General features: G+C 40.8%; 2 protein-coding genes across 3 annotated transcripts in view; one reads left to right on the top strand and one right to left on the bottom strand.

Moving 5' to 3' along the window:
• The window catches only part of LOC135493123 (uncharacterized), a 32,142-nt gene extending 26,594 nt beyond the window's left edge, over nucleotides 1–5,548 (bottom strand). For both annotated transcript variants that reach the window (XM_064780055.1, XM_064780057.1), the window contains exon 1: nucleotides 5,272–5,548. In XM_064780055.1, the coding sequence (XP_064636125.1) occupies nucleotides 5,272–5,449 (178 nt within the window). In that variant the 5' untranslated portion in view covers nucleotides 5,450–5,548. The remainder of the gene's footprint in view (nucleotides 1–5,271) is intronic.
• A 2,753-nt stretch (nucleotides 5,549–8,301) lies between these two features.
• On the top strand, nucleotides 8,302–16,660 carry LOC135493124 (heart- and neural crest derivatives-expressed protein 2-like). Its single transcript, XM_064780058.1, has 2 exons — nucleotides 8,302–9,189; nucleotides 15,667–16,660. The coding sequence occupies exons 1-2, from the start codon at nucleotides 8,623–8,625 to the stop codon at nucleotides 15,826–15,828; spliced, it is 729 nt and encodes a 242-aa protein (XP_064636128.1). The 5' UTR covers nucleotides 8,302–8,622; the 3' UTR covers nucleotides 15,829–16,660.
• Nucleotides 16,661–25,187: the final 8,527 nt, after the last annotated feature.

Genomic DNA, 25,187 nt, shown 5'->3' with positions numbered 1-25,187 from the left:
AATAATGCACACGCACAGTGCGTAGATACTTTGACATTTGGTGAAATTGTGAAACCACTTTTCTCCGGCGGCAATGGATGACTTATGATCAGTAATCATAGATGACTCTTAGTGCATGGTTCGGATCCTTGTTCGTGTCAAACCTAACACATCGATCACACACCTCATTATTTAATTCCTGACACGAGAAAAACCAAGTGATACCGAGATGCCATACCTGCTGAATAATTTCGGCATTCTTTTCTCAAAGAGGAATTCATCAGCAAAACATCGATATTCGCCTGAGCAGTATTTTTCTCCATTTCTTCTCATAATCCGAATGACAACAGGATTGGTACATATTTTTCCTTTCTAATCCTCACTCCGGAGAAAAACAGCAACCACTTACTCGATGGCGAAGAACAGTAGCGGTGGAAACATTTATTCCGGTAATCCTAGGCGAAAAACTTTGATAGATTTTCCCCGCTGGCGTTTTTTCCACGTGATAAAAGAAGCTCCGCACATTATTGAGATTTGTTCCTTGAAACGGGTCTCGTGTTTACAGTTGACACCGACTGTTAAGTAGGTATGTCTGTAGTGTTGGCCTTGATAACTGTTATTCTAAGGTTGACGTATTCATTTGAAAGAATATTCCCCCACTGGCAGTGTAGACACAAACGTTGAAGAAGCTCAGATGTATGGTGACTGCACTTTGAAGGGATCTCATGTTTACCGTTGAAATCAACTGTTTTAACAGTACACGCATGTACATGTAGTTGTGGCTGAGATATTCAATTGTTTCGTAGATGTGCCTGTGGTACAATGTATTTGGTAATTGTACAGTAGATGCATCGATGAAATTAACAACGTGGGCGAGTAGAAGACATGCAGGATAATGGCAGAATATTTTATCTTTATAACGGTAATCATTAGGTTATTCATTTATTCATGGTAATATAATACATCAACCAACAGAGAAACATACCAACCTGGGTCGTGCATTTTTTTTTCATTTCTTCTCTTAATCCGAATAACATAAGGACCGTTCTTCTTTTCTAATTCTCACCGTGGCAATTTTCATTGCGCTTAACAGCCAGTAACAGTTTTTTTAGAGGCCAAAGAAAAACACCAACCACTTACTCGCCGGCGAAGAAACAGCAGCATTGCATGCGGTGGAAACATTTATTCAGGTAATCCTTGGTGGAAAAAAGTAAATTGGATAGATTTTCCCCGCTGGAAGACACGTGAGTTTAAGAAGCTCAAATGTATCGGGGATTGCTCCTTGAAACGGATCGTCAATTGGAAACGGTTGCTTTATAGAAGATATGCCTGTAGTGTTTGGTAATTGCAGCAGTGTATGGCCTACACTGCTGGTAATTGCAGGGGAGATGTATCATTATGAATGAATAATGTGGGAGAAGAAGATAGCAGGATAGTTGCAGGATCATCAATAGTACGTGGAGTACTGTAATCATTGCCACTACAATGAAATATATTTATGTTTAATGGAAACGTTCAATTGTGTTTTATGATCCTTTCTACCAATTACCAATAGGTTCCTTGCACCTTTGATCGCTTAAACCATCATGTTGCACTAGTAACTAAGTAGTAGTTACCAATAACCTGATACTATAGCCTCTATCATCTTGAATGTGATACTCCAAACCAAAGCTGTCTCTTACGTAGTTTACGCGAGGTATAACACCGGAAGAGCCTGCTGAACATTCTACTAATCTTTATTTGAACTGTTGCAATAATGCTGTCTGTTCGGCCAGCTGTTCAACGGCCAGGTAGTCGGATCGTATACTTTATTGAAATTGCAGTAAAATCAAGGTATGAACGTGATGAACAGGCTTGTCTTATAAACTTCTTGGCATGATATGTCTCGCGGTTAAACAATTGCTTCATCTTTTGTAATCGTTTCATATACTATGTCAGTTAAGTCTGAGCCCAAACTCATATAGGACTGGGGTTATATCAATATACTTCAATAATACCTAAACTCCATGGAAACCCATCATAAAACGCATTAGTTGCGTACATGCATGAACTCATCAAAGTATTATTCCATGATATTCTGCCTCAAGACGATGTTGTTTTAGTTGTCTCTGTCTTATTGGATATGAAATAATGTAAATGTCTGCGGGAGGTTCTCGATGAAAGTGTATGCAAGCATCGTGCCTTCGATGTATGTGTGTCTGCACTCAGTAATGCGTTGTTGTCTCACCCAGTTTTCTATTGTTCAATACTGTTGCAATAACACAACTAAAATCTTTGTGTAGGAAAATGTTATGGAACAATGCCGTCGGTGTCTGTCGAATTGTCAAGAGGTGGTGAAGCCAATCTTGTTAACCAATGATGTAATAAAATGAAGACAATAACATAAGCTTATTGACATTTATTCAGCCGTTTCATATTACAGCATACCAGAACGATCCAAGCCCCGCTGTATTGAATCGCAAGAACTCAAGTTTATCCATGCCCATGCAACGGAACGGAACGAAACGAAAAGAATGACATGAATGCACTGATCATGAAACAGCAATGGTGGCACTTGATTTTTGCATTGCATTCTCCTCAATAATAATCATACACTGCGCTAATTGCTGTCTGCGTGATGGTATCATTCGCTTGTAGTGAAAGCTGCATACGGCAGCTATTGTGTATATATTGGAATTGATAATCTTTTTTACGCAAATGGATGGCATGTTTGGTGTGATATAATCATGCACATTGCATGAGCGATGAAAATGCAAAATGTCGAGTGCCAAGCTAGCGGGAGTGATGATGTCTTTACAAATATAAACAATATTAACTGCCTGCGGATTTTAACCCTTCATATTCTTCGGAATATGTACAGACAATGCAAGAATAGTTCAAAGGGTATACACCGATATTGTTATTGCATTTTAACACTAACTATAAAAGGAGTGTTATATCAAGATTCCAAGACGATTTTGTCTGCCGTTTCCGCTGATTTTCCGCCGTTGCCGCTGCTTCCTAAAAAAATGGCCAAGCATGGTCACAATTAATAGATGCTGACGATATAAGAAGTACATACGACATGTGGGATATCCATGACCACGCACTCGTCACAATATGAGCTGAATCCCATACCCAATACCTCATCCTACGCGACATCTTTTTTAACATAGAACTATAATTGATATTCCTTGTTTACCAAATACTAACCACTGGTGGAAATGACCGGACTCATTTCAAAGGGCAGATATCTTGCTAGAGGCGATTGGGCGGAAGATAGGTTTGGTGGGCGTGTTGGACATGTTGGATGGTCAGATGTAGCAAGTAATGATGATCGTATGAACTTATGAAAAAATTCAACTCTGAAAGATGATTTTTTAGAGGCGATTAGGAGAAAGATAGGTTTGGTGGGCGTGTTGGACATGTTGGATGGTCAGATGTAGCAAGTAATGATGATCGTATGAACTTATGAAAAAATTCAACTCTGAAAGATGATTTTTTTAGAGGCGATTTGGAGGAAGATAGGTTTGGTGGGCGTGTTGGACATGTTGGATGGTCAGATGTAGCAAGTAATGATGATCGTATGAACTTATGAAAAAATCGACCACTAGATGTTACTTGATAGCCTCGGGTGTGTCGGGAGCTATACCAATCAACAAATCAATTTGTAAAACATAAATATTTTGAAGAGCATCCACAACACAACTGAACTAGCAAGCTACATTATCTACTTGGCGTTAGCACTTATTCAACCAAATATACCACAAATTCCATATTGTCAGTTTACAATACATATTGACGCAGCCTGTCGGAATCCATGCGAATAACGATGACTCTCAACTCAAGTTCGTATCAATTATGCTCAGAAGTCATGCAATTTTGCCGTTTTCTCAACTGGTACAATGATATCTTATGTCATGCGATGAGGGCGAGAATGAGAGTTCTTTGCACCAGAGAGCTAGACGTGAACATTATAGCAGTCTATATTGGAATGATATTAAAACGAAACAGGTTTTTTCTCAGTCAGTTAAACGACTTTTCCTCATGGAGGGGAGGGGTATAAAATTAGGCTCACACCATCTCCTTGTCGCTGCACCTGATGATGATGTATAGAGCAGAGTAGCACCCTGTAGAACGAGTCCTAGCGTATTGTTCAGTGCCAGAACATTGAGGTAATTGGCAATTATACCTTCTTTTTTGCATTGCCTTTAAATGTGATCTGAGATTTTGTAAGTAGGTTAAATTTGCCGTACTCAGTCTGATTACAGCTTCGTACAGCAACCAGCGCAAGTTGAGTGAACAATATTCTACACATGTGTACATGTATAGAACATAATCATTTGTATTCTCACACCAACATCTCGTAAAAAACTTCGGCGCAATTCAGCCAAGCCGGCAGTCCACTTTAAAATGTTTCGCGATCAGAATATCGCCGACAGGTACAATGTATAAAGTGCTACTTCACATTGCCCATTATGTCGATTTCGGCGCACCATTCCCGTGCAAACCCACAAAAAGTTCAAGTGTCCTAAAATTGTGTGCTCCCTGTGAACTTTATCGAAAATAGATAATGCTGTATAAATTATTCAGCAAGTATGGTCTAATTACTTTGGTGAAACACGCAGCGGTTGTTAACTTTCCTTCGATTTGACATCGGCTCAGTCGAATACCATGCAGTCGACGCGGTCACTATTCATGTACATGTATTGGGAAATTTTGAATGGATGAATGTTTTTATCACTTGAAAACGTGTATATTCGTAAATGAAATTACTACTTTTTACGATGACTTTAGGTAAAGCGTATCTCTTCCAGATGCTCGGAAATAAAATTTGTATTTCATACTAAACACTGCGTTATATATTACGTAATTTAGGTCTTTTTGTGCTCTTGGTACAACTTGACCTTGCGGACTTGTCAGGTAAAGAAAAACCAAAAAAAACAAAGCTTTTTGACAAAGAATAGAAAACTGAGAATAAAAATCTTTTCGGAGTGGCGGCCAAAATCGGGGCGGGCGGGGAGAATAATTCTAAAAAATGTCACCTGCACGAAGAAGTAACATAGTATGTCACCAATAGCAAAAAAACCCCGATGTATACCTAGTATTTATCTATGAAGCAGTTTGAACAGATTAAAGGGATACTGACGTCAGCTCAGTGCGGTAACTTCGAAAAACACAGGGAATTAAGTATATGAAATAGAAACTTCGAGCATCCACATTTAAACTTTGATACGGGGAGGTTTCTTTTTGAATGTTGTGTGTATACTTTGTTGTGTTTTTTATTAAGAAAACTAATTCAAGGGAACTTACAGTAGTTGTGTTCCTTTGCATAGCTGAATTCGGCCAAGAAAATAACCATCAACTCCAGCGCCTTTGCGAGCATAATCCAAGGCCAGTTACTTCCAACACGTATAACACCTCCTACCGGCATAAAAGTACTAATTTGGTTCATTAAGAAATATGTCACGGATTTAATGGGTACCATCATATATCCCGATGGCCCGGTCGAAATGATTTGTAGCACTAGTGTAACACATTTATACGTTATACCGTTACAGCGTGACGGCGTTACAACCAGATACCACGATTCCCGTCATCGATCAGTTTTGTAGTCCAGAGTTCCGATGATGTCATTCCCTGCTTGCCTGCCCAGGCGGTGTTCGGAACCTGCTGCCAGCGTTCCTGGTTGTGGATGATGCCACTTAATTCAGCAGATTACTATAAATCGTTTTGTCGTGATCATATCAATCGTGGGTAGTGACAGGAACTATAAAAACATCAGTAGTGCAGGTGGTAGGATGAACTCAGTTTGCCGCAATGTTCTGGAATGGTACTTTTGATAATATCAGTTTTGCTCGGATTGTATCTGGTTTAGGGTCGTAATCATATGTATATATATATACACGTATATATAAAATGTCACTGGTTATATGTTCTAAGATACAGGGTCCGACAAAGATGCGGCGGCCGCATCGAGATCGGATCTACCAGCATTGCCACGGCATGGCGCCTTCTGTGTCCGATACATGAACATCCCAGGTCGAATACATGTTTCCGAGAAGATTTTTATGAGGTTCTTACAAGATTCTTAGTGGTTCTTATAAGATTCTTGGAGGTTCTTATAAGATTCTTAGAGGTTCTTATAACATAAGATTCTAACAACCTTGTTGGTATAGAACCCTGTGAAATAAAAGGATTATATTGTCATTTAAACTGGGCAGCCTACAAATAATAATGGCATTTCATACTACGTAGTGTACGTGGCAGTGACCAAATTTTCAGTTACCTAATCATGAATCATTTGTAGCCATTTCAGACTTGGCTTCAACGAACGCCTTCTCCAAACATGTTCTCCTCTTTTTCCTCTTACATGAATCTCTTTCTTACTGGCATTGCAGACTTCGTGTCGGCATCGTTTGGTTATTTGGCGTGCCCCCGATATATATCCCTTCTGGATCTGGACTAAGAAAAATATACCCCCAACTCAACGCCAACCCCCTAAGACAGCGATGCATCATCTTGGATGGATGCCGTGTTGATCAGCGATAGAATAGTAAAGAATTTGGTAACGTATATTGTATACCTTTTTCATAATCAACTATTACACAATAAAAGTCGGGTGACGTATCAGACTTTCTTCATCCTTGCAGTCGGCAACCCGTCATCTTGATTATTTCACAATGTACCTGCCAACGCATGCAGCGGTAATCAGGACGAGCAGGCCAACCGCGCGTTGCAACAGGAGATGGATTATTGTTCAAGGAGGAAGAGGCAGACGGCAGCACTATGCTTATTGGCAACATGGTCAAAGAATTTTGTTTTCGTACTGTTTTCGATTAGAAATGGGTATCCGGATTTTTTGTCAAACTTGAACCTAGATGAACTTGCCTCTGTCACAGATTCTCTGATTGAACTTAAATCTGCCATCAATTTTGTGTCAGTGTTGGCAAGTCTTGTAGAGAATCTTTCGAAGCAGTTCAAATGGCGTTAGTCCAAGCGGGCAAGCATGATCATCGTGTTATAAGTAGTTTTTCATTTCATTTTTTCATTTCCGAAAAATTGCTGTTCATAAAGTTTCAAATATTCCTCAAAAGCTCAAAAACCTTCCCAGAGCGTGCACTGAGTGACTAATGGCTCTCTGTTCTGCCTGTTTTGCCTTTTGTGGTGGTCTGTTTTGCCATTTTCCTTCTGGAGACAAAAGTCAAAAGGGATATTCTGGACGGCAACCAGTATGATAAACGATGCCGTATGATCTCGGTTTGTATGCTTGTACTATCGCCCGAAGCATCATTAACCGAGCTAATTATCTCCTTAAGCGTCTTGTATTCGCCCAATTAGGTCAAAAACCGCCTTTTAAGTGGTGCACTATTGATAAGATAGTGCCACTTTTGGAGTGATTACCCGACGGATTACCAGAGGCCGATTTGCCCTGAGCCATCGCCAAGTCGCCAAAATTATCGTACCTGGACCGATTTGGAAGTATAGAATCGATAGCTCCTTGGTTGACCCACACCAAACTGACGCGGACCTTAGAGGCCTATGCCGTTCGTGAAAAATTTGAAACATAGTTTAATTCAAAAATTTCCAATTGCTTAAAGGGACAATATAGGCAGCAGCTAGGCAGGCAAGATAAACTTAGACGGCGTTGCCAATAGGGGTCTCTCACGTCTCACAGTTCATCGAAATGATTCACGATTGTACGACGGAGAGTGCTGAATCTGACATGATCCAGGGCCCTTATTGTGTATATTTGTCACCTGAAGATGGCCAAATTAGCTCCTCTGCTTCTGCCTAGTCCCACGCATTGAATATAAATTTCATATTACTGCTGTTGTGTCGACAGTTCACAAATACTGTTTTGGGCCATTTTCTAAGTTTCATCAAAGTTGAATGCATGATAAGCGTACTACAGCATTTCTGCATCTCTATATCTGATCCACGATTAATACGAACGGCGTATCCCCATAAATAAGGCATCAGTGACGTCACCTTACAAACAATATTTATAAAACCCACGAAAGCATAAAGTATACAAACATTGGAAATGATCTCTCCGCCCACCGATAAAATGCCAGTACGCAATTGGTCCGATTTTTACAGATAAATGCAATTGGATGCTGCCACTTATTGCTACCTTGGTCCCATGCCTCTCATCACCTTATTGTAGAGAAATGTTATGCTGCAGTGTATAGCTTTGTTGTCCTGAAAACGAGCTTAAAAGAGAAATGGCGCACGTTCGGGGCATGTAATTGGTTTTGATACGGTCCGTCGGTTGTGTATTAGATTCCATAAGATATGATAGAGGATTTATGAGGGGATGAGAGGTGTAAGCGCCGTGGCACCACCGTAGTTTATCTCCCGTCACTCATCCCATGATATTCGGAGCGTCTTAAAAGGCGGGCATGGGGAAAAACGGCCCAGAAGTCATATGAGATTCGAACGAATAGGTCACGTTATTTTGCAAAAAAGACCTCTCCTGACAGCTCGCAAAGATTGTGATAACTCATATAAGTTAGTTTTCAATACATTGTGTAGATTTTGACGGATTTTATTCGACACTGTATAGGATACAGCAAAAGTAGGACGACCTTCCACTACTGGTTTATCTCGGAAGACTTTTTCATTTCTGATTGTTCCGAGAACGCTGTTACATCTGTTACGATGAATTTAGTCGGTTCTTATCAGCCACAGTCGAACTTTCACCCAGGCAATTTATCGCATGAAATCTACGATATTCCTCACATATACCACGAGCAGCAGCAGTCGTACCAGGAACAACACACGGACAGCAACATATACCATCAGAATTGGATAATGAACGGACAAACGGGACAAGAAATGAACCAGATGGACACTTATAACTACGGTATACCGTCGCCGAATTCTTTAACGGACTTCCACCCGATTGATCCGTTGCAGCAGTTTGATCCTAATGTCATCGGGCGCGGTATCAATGGCATGGGACCTGTAATGCCCATCAAACGCCGACCCAACTCCAACAAGAAGGAACGAAGAAGAACACATAGCATCAATTCCGCATTCGCACAACTTCGTGGCTGCATTCCAAATGTTCCGTCAGACACTAAGCTCTCTAAAATCAAAACGCTCAAGTTGGCCACGAGTTATATCAGCTATCTCATGGACGTTTTATCTAAAGATGACCCAAAAATGGCAGAAGGGTTCAAAGCGGAAGTTTTGAAGAAAATAGAAAGAAAGAAGGAGGACTTGGTAAGTAGTTCTCGTTGATAGATTTTTACAGTCTTTTTTCCAAGATGATCGATATAGATCATACCAAAGCCACAGCCCAGTGTAATCGCTCTAAGTGTTTTGTCATCAATCTCATCGTCAAGTCAAATTATTTGATTGTTTTGAGGTCAGCCATAATTTCAAAATCAGCCAATTTTGAATCAAATCCCTGACGGACTGGCGCAGGAAGTCAATGTAATTTCCTGCCAAAATCGACATATCATTATATTTTACCATCAATTTTCACTTTTACTTGCCTAACATGAAAAGTCGGGCCACGACCTTTTACATGCACATTGACATCAAATCATTGCAACCCTAGTTATATAATGGGGATAAAATATAATACACAATAACTCAAATCAAGTTTTTATTCATGTTTTAACTGATGTGAAATTACAGGAAGTCAGATATCATGGCCATTTCAGTAAATCAGCTTAATCAAGTTCATCTAATTGGTCTATTTACGAAATCAGGATTGACTTCATTCATATTCGATACAAAAACGAAGCATTCGCTATCGGAGGATGTTCATTAATTCAAACGACGAATCTTAATATCTTAATAAACACACCGGAGAAATAGTTTTAAAAAGATTGTACGTGACATTGTATACATAAATATCAAGCCAGTTTACATTATAAATCCAAAGAAAATTTACAACAAAAATTCTATATTCAACTTCTTCCGTCGTAGCAACCGAATATCACGAAAGTAACCCAAACCATGCTGAAAGCAAAAGAAATGGAATAACAACTTGTTGTCCCGAAGATAACTTGTTTCATCTTGGTGAGAGAGCCACGGGACCCAGGATCTCTGTCGCCACAATATGACATGTTATCTCCACGGATCAGGGAAACCCGGTCAAGTGCTAAGACAAACTCTAGTAAATGATGCTGAGGCCATATGCACTGCACCAAGTGGTTGCATCTGACTGTCACTAATTACAACCATGCAGTTTCACTTAGCTGTTTCAGCCGAGTCTGCATATAGATGCAAGTTAGATGTTTTGTCAAAACCAAATAAGCAAAATTGCGGAGGGAACTGATGTTCTATACTGCAATAAGGTATTCAAGTGTCTTTCGTGTGAAAGTTAGTCAAGTTTGTGTAGGTAAATAATGAGGAACATTGATTAAAACAAATTGTTAACCAACAGTAAAAATGCTTTGTCACCGAGTAGCCAATGGTGTCCACGTATCCAAAAAATAGTTGTAATGTCACGTATCATAATAGATTATTTTTCATTTGGAGCAAGTTGTAAAATAACCGAACACCAATTTTCCAATCATCTGTTGACACACGACGGGGCCAAGTCAATCACGAGATAAACTTTATATCAAACGAGAATTTAAAATCATACTTCCCTGTATCATTTTCCTGTAATTTTGCCATGGACCAACTGAATGTGAATAAAAATACTTAACTTTTATCATGCTGGCTGTTTTAGGGATAGGCCTACCAGACAGATCAGCGGCAAGAATAACCTACATTCGTGAAAATAAAAATTGACCTGGAAAATTTGTTTTCCTTGGAAAAACCGCGGAAAAAAATCGTAATCCGCCAAATAAAAAGCATGAAAATGTTACATGACATTGTATTCCTTTAAAGAATTCCGTGAATTGCAAAAATCAAAGGCCCGAAAATGGTTTACACTCAGTGTAAGTTATATCAATTTCAGCAAAAAGTGGACAATTATTGTAGCATGAAGATCAGCTCGTTAGCATGTCGCCTCCAATTAGCGAGCTAATATGTGACAAGCAATGGTGCACCTTTCTACAACTTCGTCAAGGGCAGAGAAATGTGCGGTTTGCGTCATTTCGAGGCATGACATTTTGAAACATTGTCTCTGAATGTAGCAGAGATCCATATCATACAGTTGCTAAAATATAATAGGTACAGCCCTTATTGTATTTATAAATTTTCACATTCGGTTGTGTACTCGTTCTTTTAAGCCTATGCCCAAAATAGGACGATTATGACATGTATGATGAGCTCAGCAAACGTGGTCCATTCCATGTTGGTCATTGAGGTTAAACGAGGTGAAGACCTAATCTTACATCTGGCACTTCTTTCTGGCTTTCAATTTCATAATGAAGAAAACAAGGGGAAAAAACAGCGGTTATTTGCATGGGCAAATCAGATAAAGCACGATGCCAGAATATCCATAGACTGCCTAAAGAGAAGGTGAGCTCTTGGGCGGCACGGCATAATAACCCCAACAATAGAATACACTTCACCGAGCAAAAGGCGACATTATCGGCCATTCAAGCGCAATAGAGCGTCTTCGATATCTTCATTAGTCTATCTCACCGCGGCATCGGGCCCGACTGAGCGGGTATACAGAGGCCACAAAAGCCCAATCAGATCTGCTCTAGAACATGCCGACTGGTGCCATCCCATCTAAACACATTGTCATAACTCACCCGATAGACCTTGCTGCGCCTTGTCTTCGAAGACGTGGTCATTTCATGGACTAATAAATGTTCAAAGGCCTGAAAAGCCACAGGATTTTCGTCTCTGTGCGTTTAAAGGCGCCCAAAATGTTTGTCACCACTTTAACTTATTAATTCTTTACTAATAAGTCCTGAGTGGGTTTCTTACACGAAGATTTTGCGATAAGAAAGAAATTGTCGTATTCGGTTTGAGGATGGAATTCCCTTGCTGGTGTTGCAATGTCGCCAACGACGTCCTTGGAACATGGTGCCGACGGTCTTCAGACGACAAGAAAGGAATCAGTGATTATTCTTTGTGACATCATTTAGATCGTTTTCCCGCAGTCCATTGACTCTTAACGGTCACGTGGTGTGAACAGATCATGACATATGTACAATATACGGCGTCGGCTTTCAAAAATGTCAAACAAGTCGAATTTCAGTCTACAAACTTCCCTCATCAATCGTATAAGGCTATATCTTGTCACTACCACGGCTGGTCATCAGACTGCCATATCTCATGCAAGTCTCAGTCGAACTTCGGAAGATGATTCGATCATTCATTCATCATGCACCAGAGCAGAAGCAAGCTTTTTCACTCAGAGCAAGCTGCTGTAAATTTTGATACCCGGGACAATTATCCAACCTTCAAACTAACGCCAATCTGCTGCCACAGTCACTGTCATTGCGCGCAAAGATTTTACAACATTCACTTGGAAACTTCGAAGCTGTGAATTGAGCCATTATATTCATAAGTTATAAAAATTTCAGACGTAGAACACTCAGATTCTACAACATTCACTTGGAAACCGAGTGAACAACCTCAAAGCTGTGAAGCTGGTCGCCGGTTGAAATTGATATCAAAACTTCACAAACTACATGTAATCAATCAAGATGAGGAACATTCTCACTTGCTCGCCGCACCTTGATTACAACCATCCAGACATCACAACCTCACTGTTTGCCTAATTTGAACGTCACGTGACTTCATTGTTCACCTAATTTGAATAAATCTTTTAGATATTGATAATTTGAAAAATGGCCGCGAGGCGATAAATTTTCGTACTGCTCGAGACATATCCACAACTCCTCCCTAGTTACCCCGCCCTCGCGCGGGATAGAGAGGCCAACTGATCACTGACACGTTTATCACGGGCTTTACGGAATTGGTCTCAAAGGTGCGAGGATATTATCCAGACGCCCCTCTTAATGTGCCGTTATCTCCCCCTTACTGAAATTATCATCTATCAGCCTCTTCGTGATTGCCAATACTGATTGTCTACATTTTGTACTATCGAAGATGACTTTGTTTTGAATGGGGTACTCGGGCTGTATGAGTAGCGACGGCTAGGGTTCGTGATGATAAAGTTTGGGAGGAAGGCTCGGTCTGGTGATAATCAGCCGCCGATTAGATTTCAGATGACCTTTGGAACATAAACAATCAGTTATTGGTCCAATTCCTGGTGAAAGTAGACCAAAATTTGTATTTATAAATATTTCGGCCTTTCGGTCTTTTTTCTTTAACAACAACAACCTCTATATCCACTATACCTCCCTAAATATGAGAAGTTTTCTAACTGACAATGTTTTAGCGCACACGATTCTTAACCTAAACGTTTTCAACCAAACTAAGAATCTGAAACTGCATCTGCTATAGAGAATCAACTTTCAAAATTATCAACAGCATATTGTAATCATAATTAATCCGGGCGGTTAAAAGACACGCGTTCGTGTCGTCGCCCGCAGCGGTCTTCGCACCTCTAGAAAATAGAGCTTCAGAGAGAGCAGACGGGCCGGGGACCAGTGGCACCATTCCATCGGAGCAGGCGGTTGCTGGGTCGGGCGCGTAAATGAAATCCTCGAGACAAATCACATGGACCTCATGCAACATGATGTGTCAGGGGTGCAGACCGCGACTTCGATTTCAATTTCCTGCCGAATTTATTCAGTTCAAACTGAAAGTTTTATTTTCTGACCTGACATGTTGCATTCTTACTCCACTATTCGCCTGTGTCTCTGCTTTTCTCTTTTGAAGTAGCCAATATCATTAGCCCTACCTTCACCTCAAGTCGTTACTGATAATTGTTATCGTTCAACAAGCTGTGTAGACAAGCCTTTCGCTGTGAAAACGCATGTCCAAAACTTCTTCTTCGCATGTTAGACTTCAAGAAAAGCTAGGTTAGGCCTATAATTTCCTTCGCATAATCTCTCCCCGGGCTCGATCCCCCAACACTTGAGGTCCAATTCCACTGAGAAAATTTGAGACAATCCCCATCACATTGCTAGACCATTTATGTTCCAAATCAAGATAATCCGGAAATTGTCCACTTAACCAACATATCATAATCAAACAATACAATACTAGTATCCGCAGCATCTGATCTGTCTGTCGTCTGTCGCAAAATTAATTAATCACCAATGACGTCACGGAATTAACGGCCGCCGCATTTTCCACTCAATAAAACCATGATAAACGTAAATTGCTCTCATAGAGTGCGCGCACCTGCAATTGTCCTCAGAGTGGGGGCTAATTTGATTCAATCAATCCCTAATTTAATATCAATGTGTGGCCGAATACATAACTATCACGATTAATTCCTGATCAGGAAGTCAACATGTTCCAGAGCCCCGCCAATTACGGCCATGATGGCCATAAAAATGGATGGGTAAAGATGGCGGCCGATGACAAGCATTCCCTAAAGATCTCAAAATTGCTCCACCAGGGCGAAAATTCCGGTGAATAATACTGTTCCGAGTCCTATTAGGTTATCCCAGCCAATAAAGGGACCTTAAAAAGTTTTTGATTACTTGGTATATGAGGTTATAATGGACGTAATTCATCCCCGCGGATGAACACAAAATAAACAAACATTTCAATCACGGAGTGAATGTCATTAGCTCGAGTAATTGGAAGTAGACTTATTTCCGGATATTTTTGGTTTCCATTTTTATGGTTACCGATTCATAGTCGATTCACTGCAATAATGTATTCATTATGTAGTATTTTCATTGATGTGACGAACGTAATATTTATGCATTATCATCTATGTACATTCTAGTATGTTGACTAGTAGCCTCCCAACAACGAACAAGCTCATTTTTGATAAGTCTCTCAAAATTGTAAAACATGTAATGTTGAAATGCATACGCAACAGAATATCATCAAAATATGCAACAACACAAAATACTCTGCTCAAACTCATTCAAGAACGATGAAAAAATAACTCATTTTGACAAATTCAAGAAGAAATGAAAAAGGACACTGCTAGGCCGCCAGTGTTGGATCTGGCTTTGATATCACCAGCAACCCTTGTCTGCTGCTAACCCCACACAGCTATAGGCATCATCCGTGCATTCTCTCCTTATGCAAAGGCTTGCAGTCATAGTGCTTCCACAAGAATATGTATAGCAGTTATATCCTAGAAGCAGAAGCAAGGTAGATAATTTTTTTTTTCAAACCGATAACAACAGTTATCAAGAAAGTAATGTCAAGCATGGCCATCCGATTTAGATAGCTCTAACATTTTTGTGAATAATGGCCAACAAATGTAATTTGCATAAATATAACGTCCCAATACAATCCAAGTCAAAATGCTATCCACTCAACCGAAACAAAATGTCGTTAGCCTGCTGAATTTTTTAAAAACATGTAATTGCATCACTAAAAATTACAATCACATACCGAAACCTGCATCTTCTTTTAGGTAAGTGGATAGCACAGATAAGGGTTGGCAGGTTGAAAACTCGGGCTTGCAGTTCCTGACTAGCCAGGTTGAAGACGGGTCCTTTCGAATCCATCTTCTACAACGCGCGTCCAATATGGGTAGAGGCAACGGTGGAAAACAAATTAGAATAGTGGAGAGCAACGATGAGCAACGATGCAAGTCGATGCAACGATGAAAGTCTAACGTACTCATTAACTTTCAGAGTTATTTTACATGTAAGCCATCCGTAATGGACTTGTGCATACACCAATTTTATCTAAATGTCCATTCATTAAAAGAGAGTTCCCATTTTTTCTTTATAGATAAACTGTGCAGCAAGTTCCAACAGTGGCAGCGGATCCGGATCTGATGGCGAAGACCGAAGTACGCCTACCGGAAACGGTAACGCATCGGAAAAGAAAGGAAAGGGGCGAACGGGATGGCCACAACATGTCTGGGCGGCGGAATTAAATTCGAAGTCATAGTAGGCGGATGCTGTGAGAAAAAAACATTCAATGACATTTGAAAATGCGCGTGCGCAACATATCATTTCCGTTCCTGTGGAACGATCAGTGCAATTAGTTTTTCAATGACGTTCGTTGTGACGAGTCTTTGTCGTGCTATCTCGACGTGCAGGATTAGGCAACACATGGACTTTTTACAGGCAAACAGGTCTATAGAGTACTATACGATAAAAAAATTAAAAGCATAAACTCCATCCACGCTGCATCCTTTTTCGCACAGAATCCACCCCTGCACAAGCTATGTTTATTTAGCACTCGACGCAAGTACCCAAATCGCACCGATTACGTGACGTAGTTCACGATACGATCGGGGTTTTCAACAAATCCTTGTTGTGGGGTTGCCAGAGCCAGAAAATCCCTTGGATTAGGGTACCTCCGAGGAGGAGCCATGATTCCCGGTGAGGTTACGTCAGGGAGACTTGGGGCTTTATGGGAGATACCATCAGATTATGGAGTAAGGTTTACATGCTTAAAAATTCTGTTCACGATTTGTAGCTGAAGGAATTCCATCAAAAATGCAAACAAAGGAATGTTGTTGTTTTTTCAAAGCAGAGCAACTGAAAGCAAAAATGAGCCATTACATGTAGATTTTAACTACGCCCACGAATTTTAAAAAATCTGAAGATCAACGAATGCGTATCTGGTATAGAATAGAAAGACAATTTATTTTGATCTTGTCATCATCTTTTTGTCTGATCATGTTTTGTAAGTAGTGTAAATGTCTTGTACATCTATCGTATTGTATATTGTTCCATTTTATAATCATGTTTGGTAATAAAATGATACTTTGATACATGCTGGTATTGTTTGGTTGTTTCGCACGCACGGCCTGAGTTATGTTTGGCTTACCACTGAAGGAACAGGATGTTTGGGAGGGTATATCATTATCACGGTATACACAGAAATACATTGTACTCTCGTATTTGAATATTGTGTGGGGAGCCAAAGAACCAAAAGCGAAAAGTGAAAGAATGCGGCAGCGCCTCCATTTTGTAGTCAGGCGTAAGGAAGGATAACCCGCACGTGGTGTGGACAACCGCGCGGCGAGGTGCGGGCTTACTCGAATAAACAAGACTTGATCCCCAGACTCCTCGACTCGGGTTGGCATGCAACATTTACGATGATGTACTTTTATGCATAACTGGATGATGAAGGATTATGATAATTTAACAATTGTGCTCATCAGCATTAGTGAATTTCATCATTCGATCGATCGCGCTGATATTTTGGTTGCTCACTTAGAACAACTTATATTCATCGTCGATAAGTCGGTATGCTTGAAAATAGCGAATATTTATACCAGATTTGTCTCTCTCTAAGGCAGGTCTACATCGGGTTATTCAGAATAAACCCGCCTGTCATGTGCTCAGTACGGTGGTTATTGTAACTGTACGTTTGAGTCGTGTTTCCCTTGAGTGCCTGACGAGCCTTTAGAATCGGATTAGGATAATCCACCAGTCCCCGTATCGATGCCGGGATCTATACCCGATCCCGCATCATCGGATGAGGGACGCGCGCTATCTTACGCCAAAAGTTACTTATTACAGGTGGATAATAACCCTTTAAGTAAACCATTAGGGCCGTATCATGACCAGGATGAAGGATTAACCGCTAAAGATGCCGCCTACTTGAGCCACTCGCAAATGGTCCGTGAAAGTAACGGCGAAGGCGCCAGGCCCTTTCGATTCCCACGGCTCATGGGTCATATAGTGCTCAACCACGTGGATCCATTATTACGGCGTCTAAGTAAAACCAAATGTCAGTCATATTTCACCGGCAACAACTTTCATCATTATCATTTATCTATAAATACGCCTACATATGAAATTTGTATGGGGAATTCACGTCTTATTTCGTTTGGCTTGTAAATTAAACATTACTTTGTGAATGTCGGTATCTTAAAATCAACATTTTTATTGCCTTTAGCAAGTCATCCCTCATTTTGTGGCAGTTCCTCCTCTTGAGATGATAAATTTTCGTCCTCTCCGAGGTGGCAGAACAGAGATGCTCGACACTCATTTGGCGCCGTTATTATTGCGTCCTTCAACGATATTGTGTTACCGGGTTTACCACGTTGAGTCTGGTTCTGGGGCGGGGGCGTGCAGTACCAAAGAAATAGGAAATTCTCTTTGATAAATTCACGGCGAATCAGTCAAAACAGTTCGAGGGGGACATTTTCTACTTCTCCACTGGCTTTCTACCATCCTGAGCTTCAGGGCTTTCACTCGGCACTTACTTTATATAGTGCGCCAATCACCAGACTTTCCTTTTTCCAGCGGCTTTGAGCGATTATTATCCCAAATTAGCCATCTCCAGCCCATCCTGTCGGTAATAAGATGTGCCCATACCGATGTCGAGATAGGTATCATCTCTGCCAGCTGGGGTGAGGTTTGGTAGGTCCGGATCGATAGATCACCGTCTGGTCGCGGAGAGAGTGATACGACCATGGGCGGGGACTATCATCTGTTTATCAGAATGATGATCAATGGTTGGCTTTGATCGAAATTGTAAATTTATTGTTTTGAAATTCTGATAGTAATGTACATTTGTATTTGTGTTTCGAGCCTTATATGCAAAGATTGTGTTTTGGCCAATAAATTTCATTTCATTTCATTTCATTCCATTTCAATCGCTTGGTTGTGGCTGTGATGACTGCGCTGCTGAATCTATCAATTTGTCTATAAAAAAACTATCTACAATTAACGGCGTATTCAAACTTCGATTTGTTTAAGAGATCTCTATGTAGATATATGTAACCAATCAATCAAGGATCTAGGCGTTGTTAAAATGAGAGCTGTCTACATGCCTGCATAAAGTGACCATTACGTAACTCAGCACACCTGACGATAATTTGGTGCAGACATGTGATTTCCGTTTCAAGAGTTCGGCGACAGACCGACGATAGTGTCGTCAACTTGGCGGCTAACCATGTGTTGTTTGGCATTAAATTTTCCAGCGTTATATAATTTTAGGAATATATGATGGGACGGAGGTGCCGTCACAAAGCAATTTGAAAAATATGACAAACGAGATTTGGGATTTTCCCTTGACTATTTAGGAAGATAATGGCGGTCTGTATTGTGAGGACAAAGCAACAGACTTTGGAGCGGACAGCATTTTTTTACTAAATCGAATATCATTTTATGGTAAATTCTTTGATGAAGACAAATCCTCAAGAGATAAAATATTGAACGGTTATTTATACAGTACATGGTAATCTAACTCATGGCGCCAGAGAACGGATGACCAAACGACCACCAAGAAGCCACGTATCGACCGACGATCATGGTGACAAATGTCTATCTCCGCTCTAATGAAAATAATTGTCTCTTAATCTTGTCATCAGGGCGGTCGTTGAAAGAGTCAATCGCAGTCATGCGTCAGTCAACCATTGCGACTCCATGTCGCATGTCGTGATGTCACAGGCAACTGAGTGGAACTAAATGCTGAATCAGCCAGGCAGACGGTCGAGCGCGGGAGTCTTTCTGGAACGGAACTTACAACTTGAAACGGAAATTAAGGGCCGGTCCCGTCTGCTGGGGATGTTGTCTGCTCGAGATTTTTAAAGATTTAAGGCGCTTCTAATCTGAATCGTACAATTCCTCTCCTTCATGGTTTCTCGGGCATGACTGCTCATCTTGCAATCCACGAGCTCCTCATTTGTTATTTTACATTAGGAAATGGATCAAATTTACAAAGTTGAAACACTTTAGAAGAATGTTTTGGCAAAGAAATGTGGTACAGCCGAAGGGAAAACCCCACTGGGTCATGGCGTTCCTCATTTTGACACCCAAAACCACAAGATAGCAAAGTTCCCTTGCAAAGCTCCAAGAGTTGCCTTTTGCGAAGGATGGGATTGATGATTTATCATGGTTTGGGGGTCCACAAAAAGTCCACCGCGCAACCACTGGGTACTCTGATTTCGTAGTCCTGGTGTCCTGATAATGTCGGTCCTTGAGTGATTTGGTAACACGAGTGGTGTAACATGTATCTCTCACACATTGTATCAAAACGTTTGTTGTATTAGGTGAAACAATAGGATGAAATTTATGACATCGGGACCTAGAACCCGGATCAAGAATGACTAAAAATCCCATAAATCTCGCGAGAACTTAAATCGGCTGCCTCCGCTGGCGCCAGATTGTTTATAACGGGGCCAAAGCGCAGACAAAAGTGTCCACAACCACCGCGGTGGCGAAACGGAACGGCCACGTGAAATTAGATTGGTTTCTCAACCTTACACCATGTATATACCTTGAATTATAATTTTCGGAAGTGCAGCACTTTAAGTTGAATTAGCCAATCGGGAGCCCTCAATCCTGCTTCACCTGAGCTGTATTCAAAATTGAACCAATCATAAGGAACAAAAGTATTACTCCGGTCAATTTTGCTTGTGAAGACTATTGATGTGCATTTCGCACTGGAACATATGCAGGCGCTGTGCGTGAAACTATCATTTCTCCTGCGGCCTGAAAATGGAGTTTTCTATCACTTTGACCTCCTAATTAAAGCATAATTGAAGCTAATAAGATAAGGGGCGCGAAGGCGATAAAGTTCCCGCGATTTTTGTTTTTCTGAAATCTAACACGCGCTCGGAAAATTTATATGGTCAGTACAGTCGAGAAATTTGTAAGCAAGATCCTGCGGGCAAGCTACATGTATAGAGCCTACATGGGAGCTCTTCCGCCCGAAAACAAAAATTAAAGGGCTCAATATGCAATTTCCTGGCACCTGGGATTAGGAATCATGGCCTTTCAGGGGTGTAAAAAGCAATTCTTGTGAGAAGCGGATCTCTTCAGCTATACTTGTGGCGGGCGCGAGTGCAGCACCCCTTCACCAATGGTGGAAAGCGACACAAGATTGGACCGAGAAGAGCAGACGTCAAGATAAATTAATGCGGCTGGGTCTGAGACAAGCCACGCCAGCGATATCGCTCCAATTGACATGGGTGATAATCCGCTATCTTGTGCCCGGACTATCTAAGCGGAACCAAAACAAATTGACCCGCCAAAGGCACAATGTTAAATATTCTAGCCGGCTTCTCTGGTTTGGGATGGGGTTTTATTTAATGGAACCAAGATTTGGGTTTGGAAAGGTAATGCCAAGCCAAATGACCAAATTTTGAGAAAGCACCTCGAGCGGCATTTTGAATAACGATATTCCCTTGGGGAGTAGACGACAGAAAAAGATGGCATGCTTAGCAATTCAGGTTAACGAGAGCTATTAAAGACTGCCACAAATATTTATTAGAATCTGTTTATCACACCTGCAAGGATGCGCTAGTTTATGCTATTGTTTACAGTTCGCTGTTGTCTAGAGAAGCATCCGCTGATAGGTTTGGACTCGGAATGCTAACGATGGCTGCGAGATAAACAGTTATGATTCCGTGAGCAGAAAATTGGCTCTTGAGGGAAGGCGAATGAGTATTTGTGTTGGAAGTGTTTTTCTTTGTTTTTAAAGTTATGCCAACATTGAATTGGGGCAATCCGCCCTAACTCTGGACTCAAGTGGTGCCAAGGCGTAGAGATGATGATATTGTCGACTAAGTACATGTATACATTGTATAACATGACATTTTTTTGGGCGATAGATCATGAAGGGGGATTCAGTTTCGTTTACCATGCGATAAGGGCGAAACTAATATAAATTTACCTTGATCGGCCTGTCCCGCCCCATCGAGGATCCTTGCCAAACTGTCTACGGCAGGCTTCAATGCGTCAACAGTAGGAACTAGCTCATTCTCACCGCACCTGTGGACTACTTAAGAAAATTTCATCTCGATCATCAGTTTCTCGAGTGGAAGGCACCTGCCCAAACGAATAAATCATCTGATCGTTTAGTTTGTGTACCTGAGATATCTTCTTCCAAATTTGCCTTCTTATACTTGTCACCGCAGTTCAGGTCTTTATCACCATCATGGCAAAAAGCTACATTTGTAATTGGATGTGCAAAAAGCTGTGATGGTTTTGTGTCCTCCTGTTCACCAAAGAAACAATCAGAGTGCTCGGTTTTGATGCGGCATGCAGGGTCGGCTTCGGTTTGACCCGGGAGGGTATATAATATTTGACCCATCAGCTTTGAAATATTCTTTTTTCTCTGTTTTTTTAACATTTGGCTTGAAAAGAAAAGAACTTGTCGTTCACTGGGGCTGCTACCTGGCCGACGAGTGATGAGTAACTTACATGCAAAGGTCGAAAGCTACACCTTAGATTTGAGACAACAATAGCTCTATGAGAAATAAATTCATCGAGAGAAAAAATGATTAAAATAATGAGTTCAATAACCTTCTTAATGTGTGGTCCAGTCGGACCAACCGCAACTCAAATTATCGCAGTTAAGACCTTATGATGAATATTATCTCAAATTTTAATTGACCTTTTCTTTAAAAAAATCAGAAATGTGTGATTTTTATCAACTTGTGAAAATTTGTGTTCTGACCGGCTCCACTAGAGATAGTCGCAGCCTGTCATACAAGACTTATTGTTCTGCACCGCAGAGTATCACAAACCAGGCGACTGGCGCAATTTGGGGATTTTTTGCATCATAGCGCGTGCGGCCTATCACCATTATGTCAAAAAGCTAATTGGATGTGCAAAAAGCTGTGATGGTCTTGCGTCCTCCTGTTCTCCCAAGAAACGCTCATAAACAACACCTTTGTACGACTCAGTCATACAGCGCCGTAAGAGCAGTTCCTTGAAATCCCTCTGGAAAGTTTCATGACCGACACTGGCCTTTCCAAGTCAGCCCTGGAGGATCAGTTTCTGTACCCTTGAGAGTTTTTGTCAAACTGAGGAAAGATTTGCTGTAAAACTAAGTTAAAATGGCGGATGCGATGGATTTTTCAACGTCGGGGGGACAAGAAGACGACTGAGAGTTATGAGAGAGACTCGGGGCGAGTTACCACCAGACGAGGCTGATCCTCAGGGTATAAACGGGGCGCGGACTCGAATGTGACGGTGGTGATCGGTGACGGAGTCTTATTCGAAGATACAAAACCTGATTAATAATAGAATGTAAGATTGGGAGTGATATCGCGCTAATGACAATAAAACGGCCAATAAAACACACAGTTTAATCGCGGCAACTAAATTAAAACTGCCACGTGAGCAAGGACCAGATGTTAACCAGGGCTGGATGATGTGACGTCACGCTTTTGTCCGCTTCTTCGCGACTTAGGATAGTTCCTCTGCACGGTGCTGTCAATTAATAAAACAATTATGCGGCGAATTTCAATTAAAAATTCGCTGCGCATGACAAAAACAATGCATTTTCCCGCTAACCAGTTGCTAACTAGGCCACAAATTATTTTCGTATAAATTACTTTTGCCGCCTTCACGAAAAACCGCAAATTTAATACCGTGACTCCCAAACGTCACTGGAATTTTCATTATTACCAGGAGATAAAAACAAATAAACGGTACCTGAAAAGGTATAAAACTCACGCACACAGAATGTCGCCCGGTCTATTTTTTCTCCTTTTGCGGTGAATTGGTCGTTAATATGCGGTTAATTTTTTCTCTGTTGTTCTGGGCATGTTACTAAAAAGCTGTGTCCACATGCTCGCTCCGATGAGGATTACAAATTGAATTTGAATGATCTGTATTCAATTCTCGTTAAGTTTGTGTAGAGTGGTTAACCAAAGACTAATAAAGATGTATTGGTCGGGTTTACCGGGAAATGCAAGTCGTACAGCGAGACGACTAATGGGATGACTTCATGCAAAGGTTCGAATCATGCGATATAAAAGACAGAACATACCTCTACGGACTTCTAGAAATAACAAGTCCGTGATACCACCAAATGAAAGAGCATGAAAGAATTTGGTGACCATCTTTTTTCAGCAGTGGCACGCACACTGGAGTCTAGTGTCTATGGCTGTGGATTTTTCATTGGAGCTGGTATTGAAAGACGGACGCTATCTTTCCCGATTATGAAAATGATTATGATAAAATGAGACGTATTGGCGAAGAATGACAAATGATGAGGAACACGCGTTTAAAGATAACGTTGTCCGGGAACTTTGAGACGAACACCGGAGAGGATGACCAGGCGTACTCGTAGAAAATGGTCTATCAATTAATTATAATGCGACCAGGGAATCGCGTGTGGCCGTTAGGATTTCCCAACCCAAACACTGAGCAATATCGCAACATAGCAACGAATGGCGTTCCGGGGATTAAATTTTGTATGATAATCAAAATAATGAAGATACGATTTCAGAATAATCTATGACAATCTCTTCCTTCAAGGAACGCAGGGGTACAACGATGAAGAGATTAAAGACTGGCATTTGAACGACGCCAGCATATTTATAAGCGTTTCCTGATAGGTTTCCTTTAAGAGTGTAATCTCTTCCAGGCGCGATCCATAATTACATAATGTAGATCAAAGAGTGGGCCAACGTATCATTACTCTTTTGCATCCGTTATCCCCTCCATAAAGAGTACTTTTTTAAAGTGAGTTTTGAAAATACATTTGAAAACAAACATTTGTCATCAGCCCCTCCCCACCCCCTCCGCATACGCTTTGTACTCCTTTGAAAATATTGATAATTATCCCAGAGTAGCGATCCATCAGGACAGTTATACTGATAACAAAATCTGCCAAGTCCTATCAAACATTTGTGATAACTAATGTCTCGATGAATGTTTTTCTCTCTTCATTTCCTCTCAATTTCCAAACAAACGTTTTTATGATCAAGTGGCGTAGTGCACCGAAAGTGTGGAAGGCTTATCAGTTTTGAATGAGTGGATGGTGAATATCCGGTGGACACACAATCTGGCAAAAAATTTCAGAAAAAAAAACCGCTCAGCGATAAGAAGGCATTAGTAGTAGATGTATTCATATTTTGGGTTGATTTTCCATTTCTTTCAGCCCTTTCACTGACAAAGATGCCAAGTTATAAAAGTGTAACAGTTTTGAATGTCCTAGGATAGTGTTTCCGGTTGCAAAGGATTCTAATATGCACTTTTAAGTACTGAATGTCGCGGAGGTCATAGGTCTCTATAGAACAATAACTTAATCCATCACCATTAAAATATGGAAGGACACTTTTTCCGGAGGACATGTATTTCCATCACAATTCTATCTCCATTAAAGTGACCTTCAGAACTCAAAGAACTTAGAAATCACAGCAGAGGAAGCCAGGGGATCATAAATTGATTGGGGGGGGGGGGGGGCATAACACATTTTCAAACCTGAACATGTTAAAGGCACATGAACAGTCTTTTTAAAGACTGTTCATGTGCCTTAAAACTATCCTACCTGAAAAAAACACATTCATGGATATAGCAAAAGGTTAAAAGAGACAATGATTTTCA

Source organism: Lineus longissimus, chromosome 9 (genome assembly GCF_910592395.1).
Source record: "Lineus longissimus chromosome 9, tnLinLong1.2, whole genome shotgun sequence".
Lineage (NCBI taxonomy): Eukaryota > Metazoa > Nemertea > Pilidiophora > Heteronemertea > Lineidae > Lineus > Lineus longissimus.
The sequence above is the reverse complement of the archived record's forward strand: the minus strand, read 5'-3'. Positions and strand labels throughout refer to the sequence as shown.

What these genes read in the sequence shown, in the direction of transcription:
- LOC135493124 (XM_064780058.1), top strand. Translation starts at nt 8,623, where the DNA reads ATGAATTTAGTCGGTTCTTATCAGCCACAGTCGAACTTTCACCCAGGC. An exon ending in AAAGAAAGAAGGAGGACTTG is followed by an intron (nt 9,190 to 15,666) that starts GTAAGTAGTTCT and finishes TTTTCTTTATAG; the next exon opens with ATAAACTGTGCAGCAAGTTC.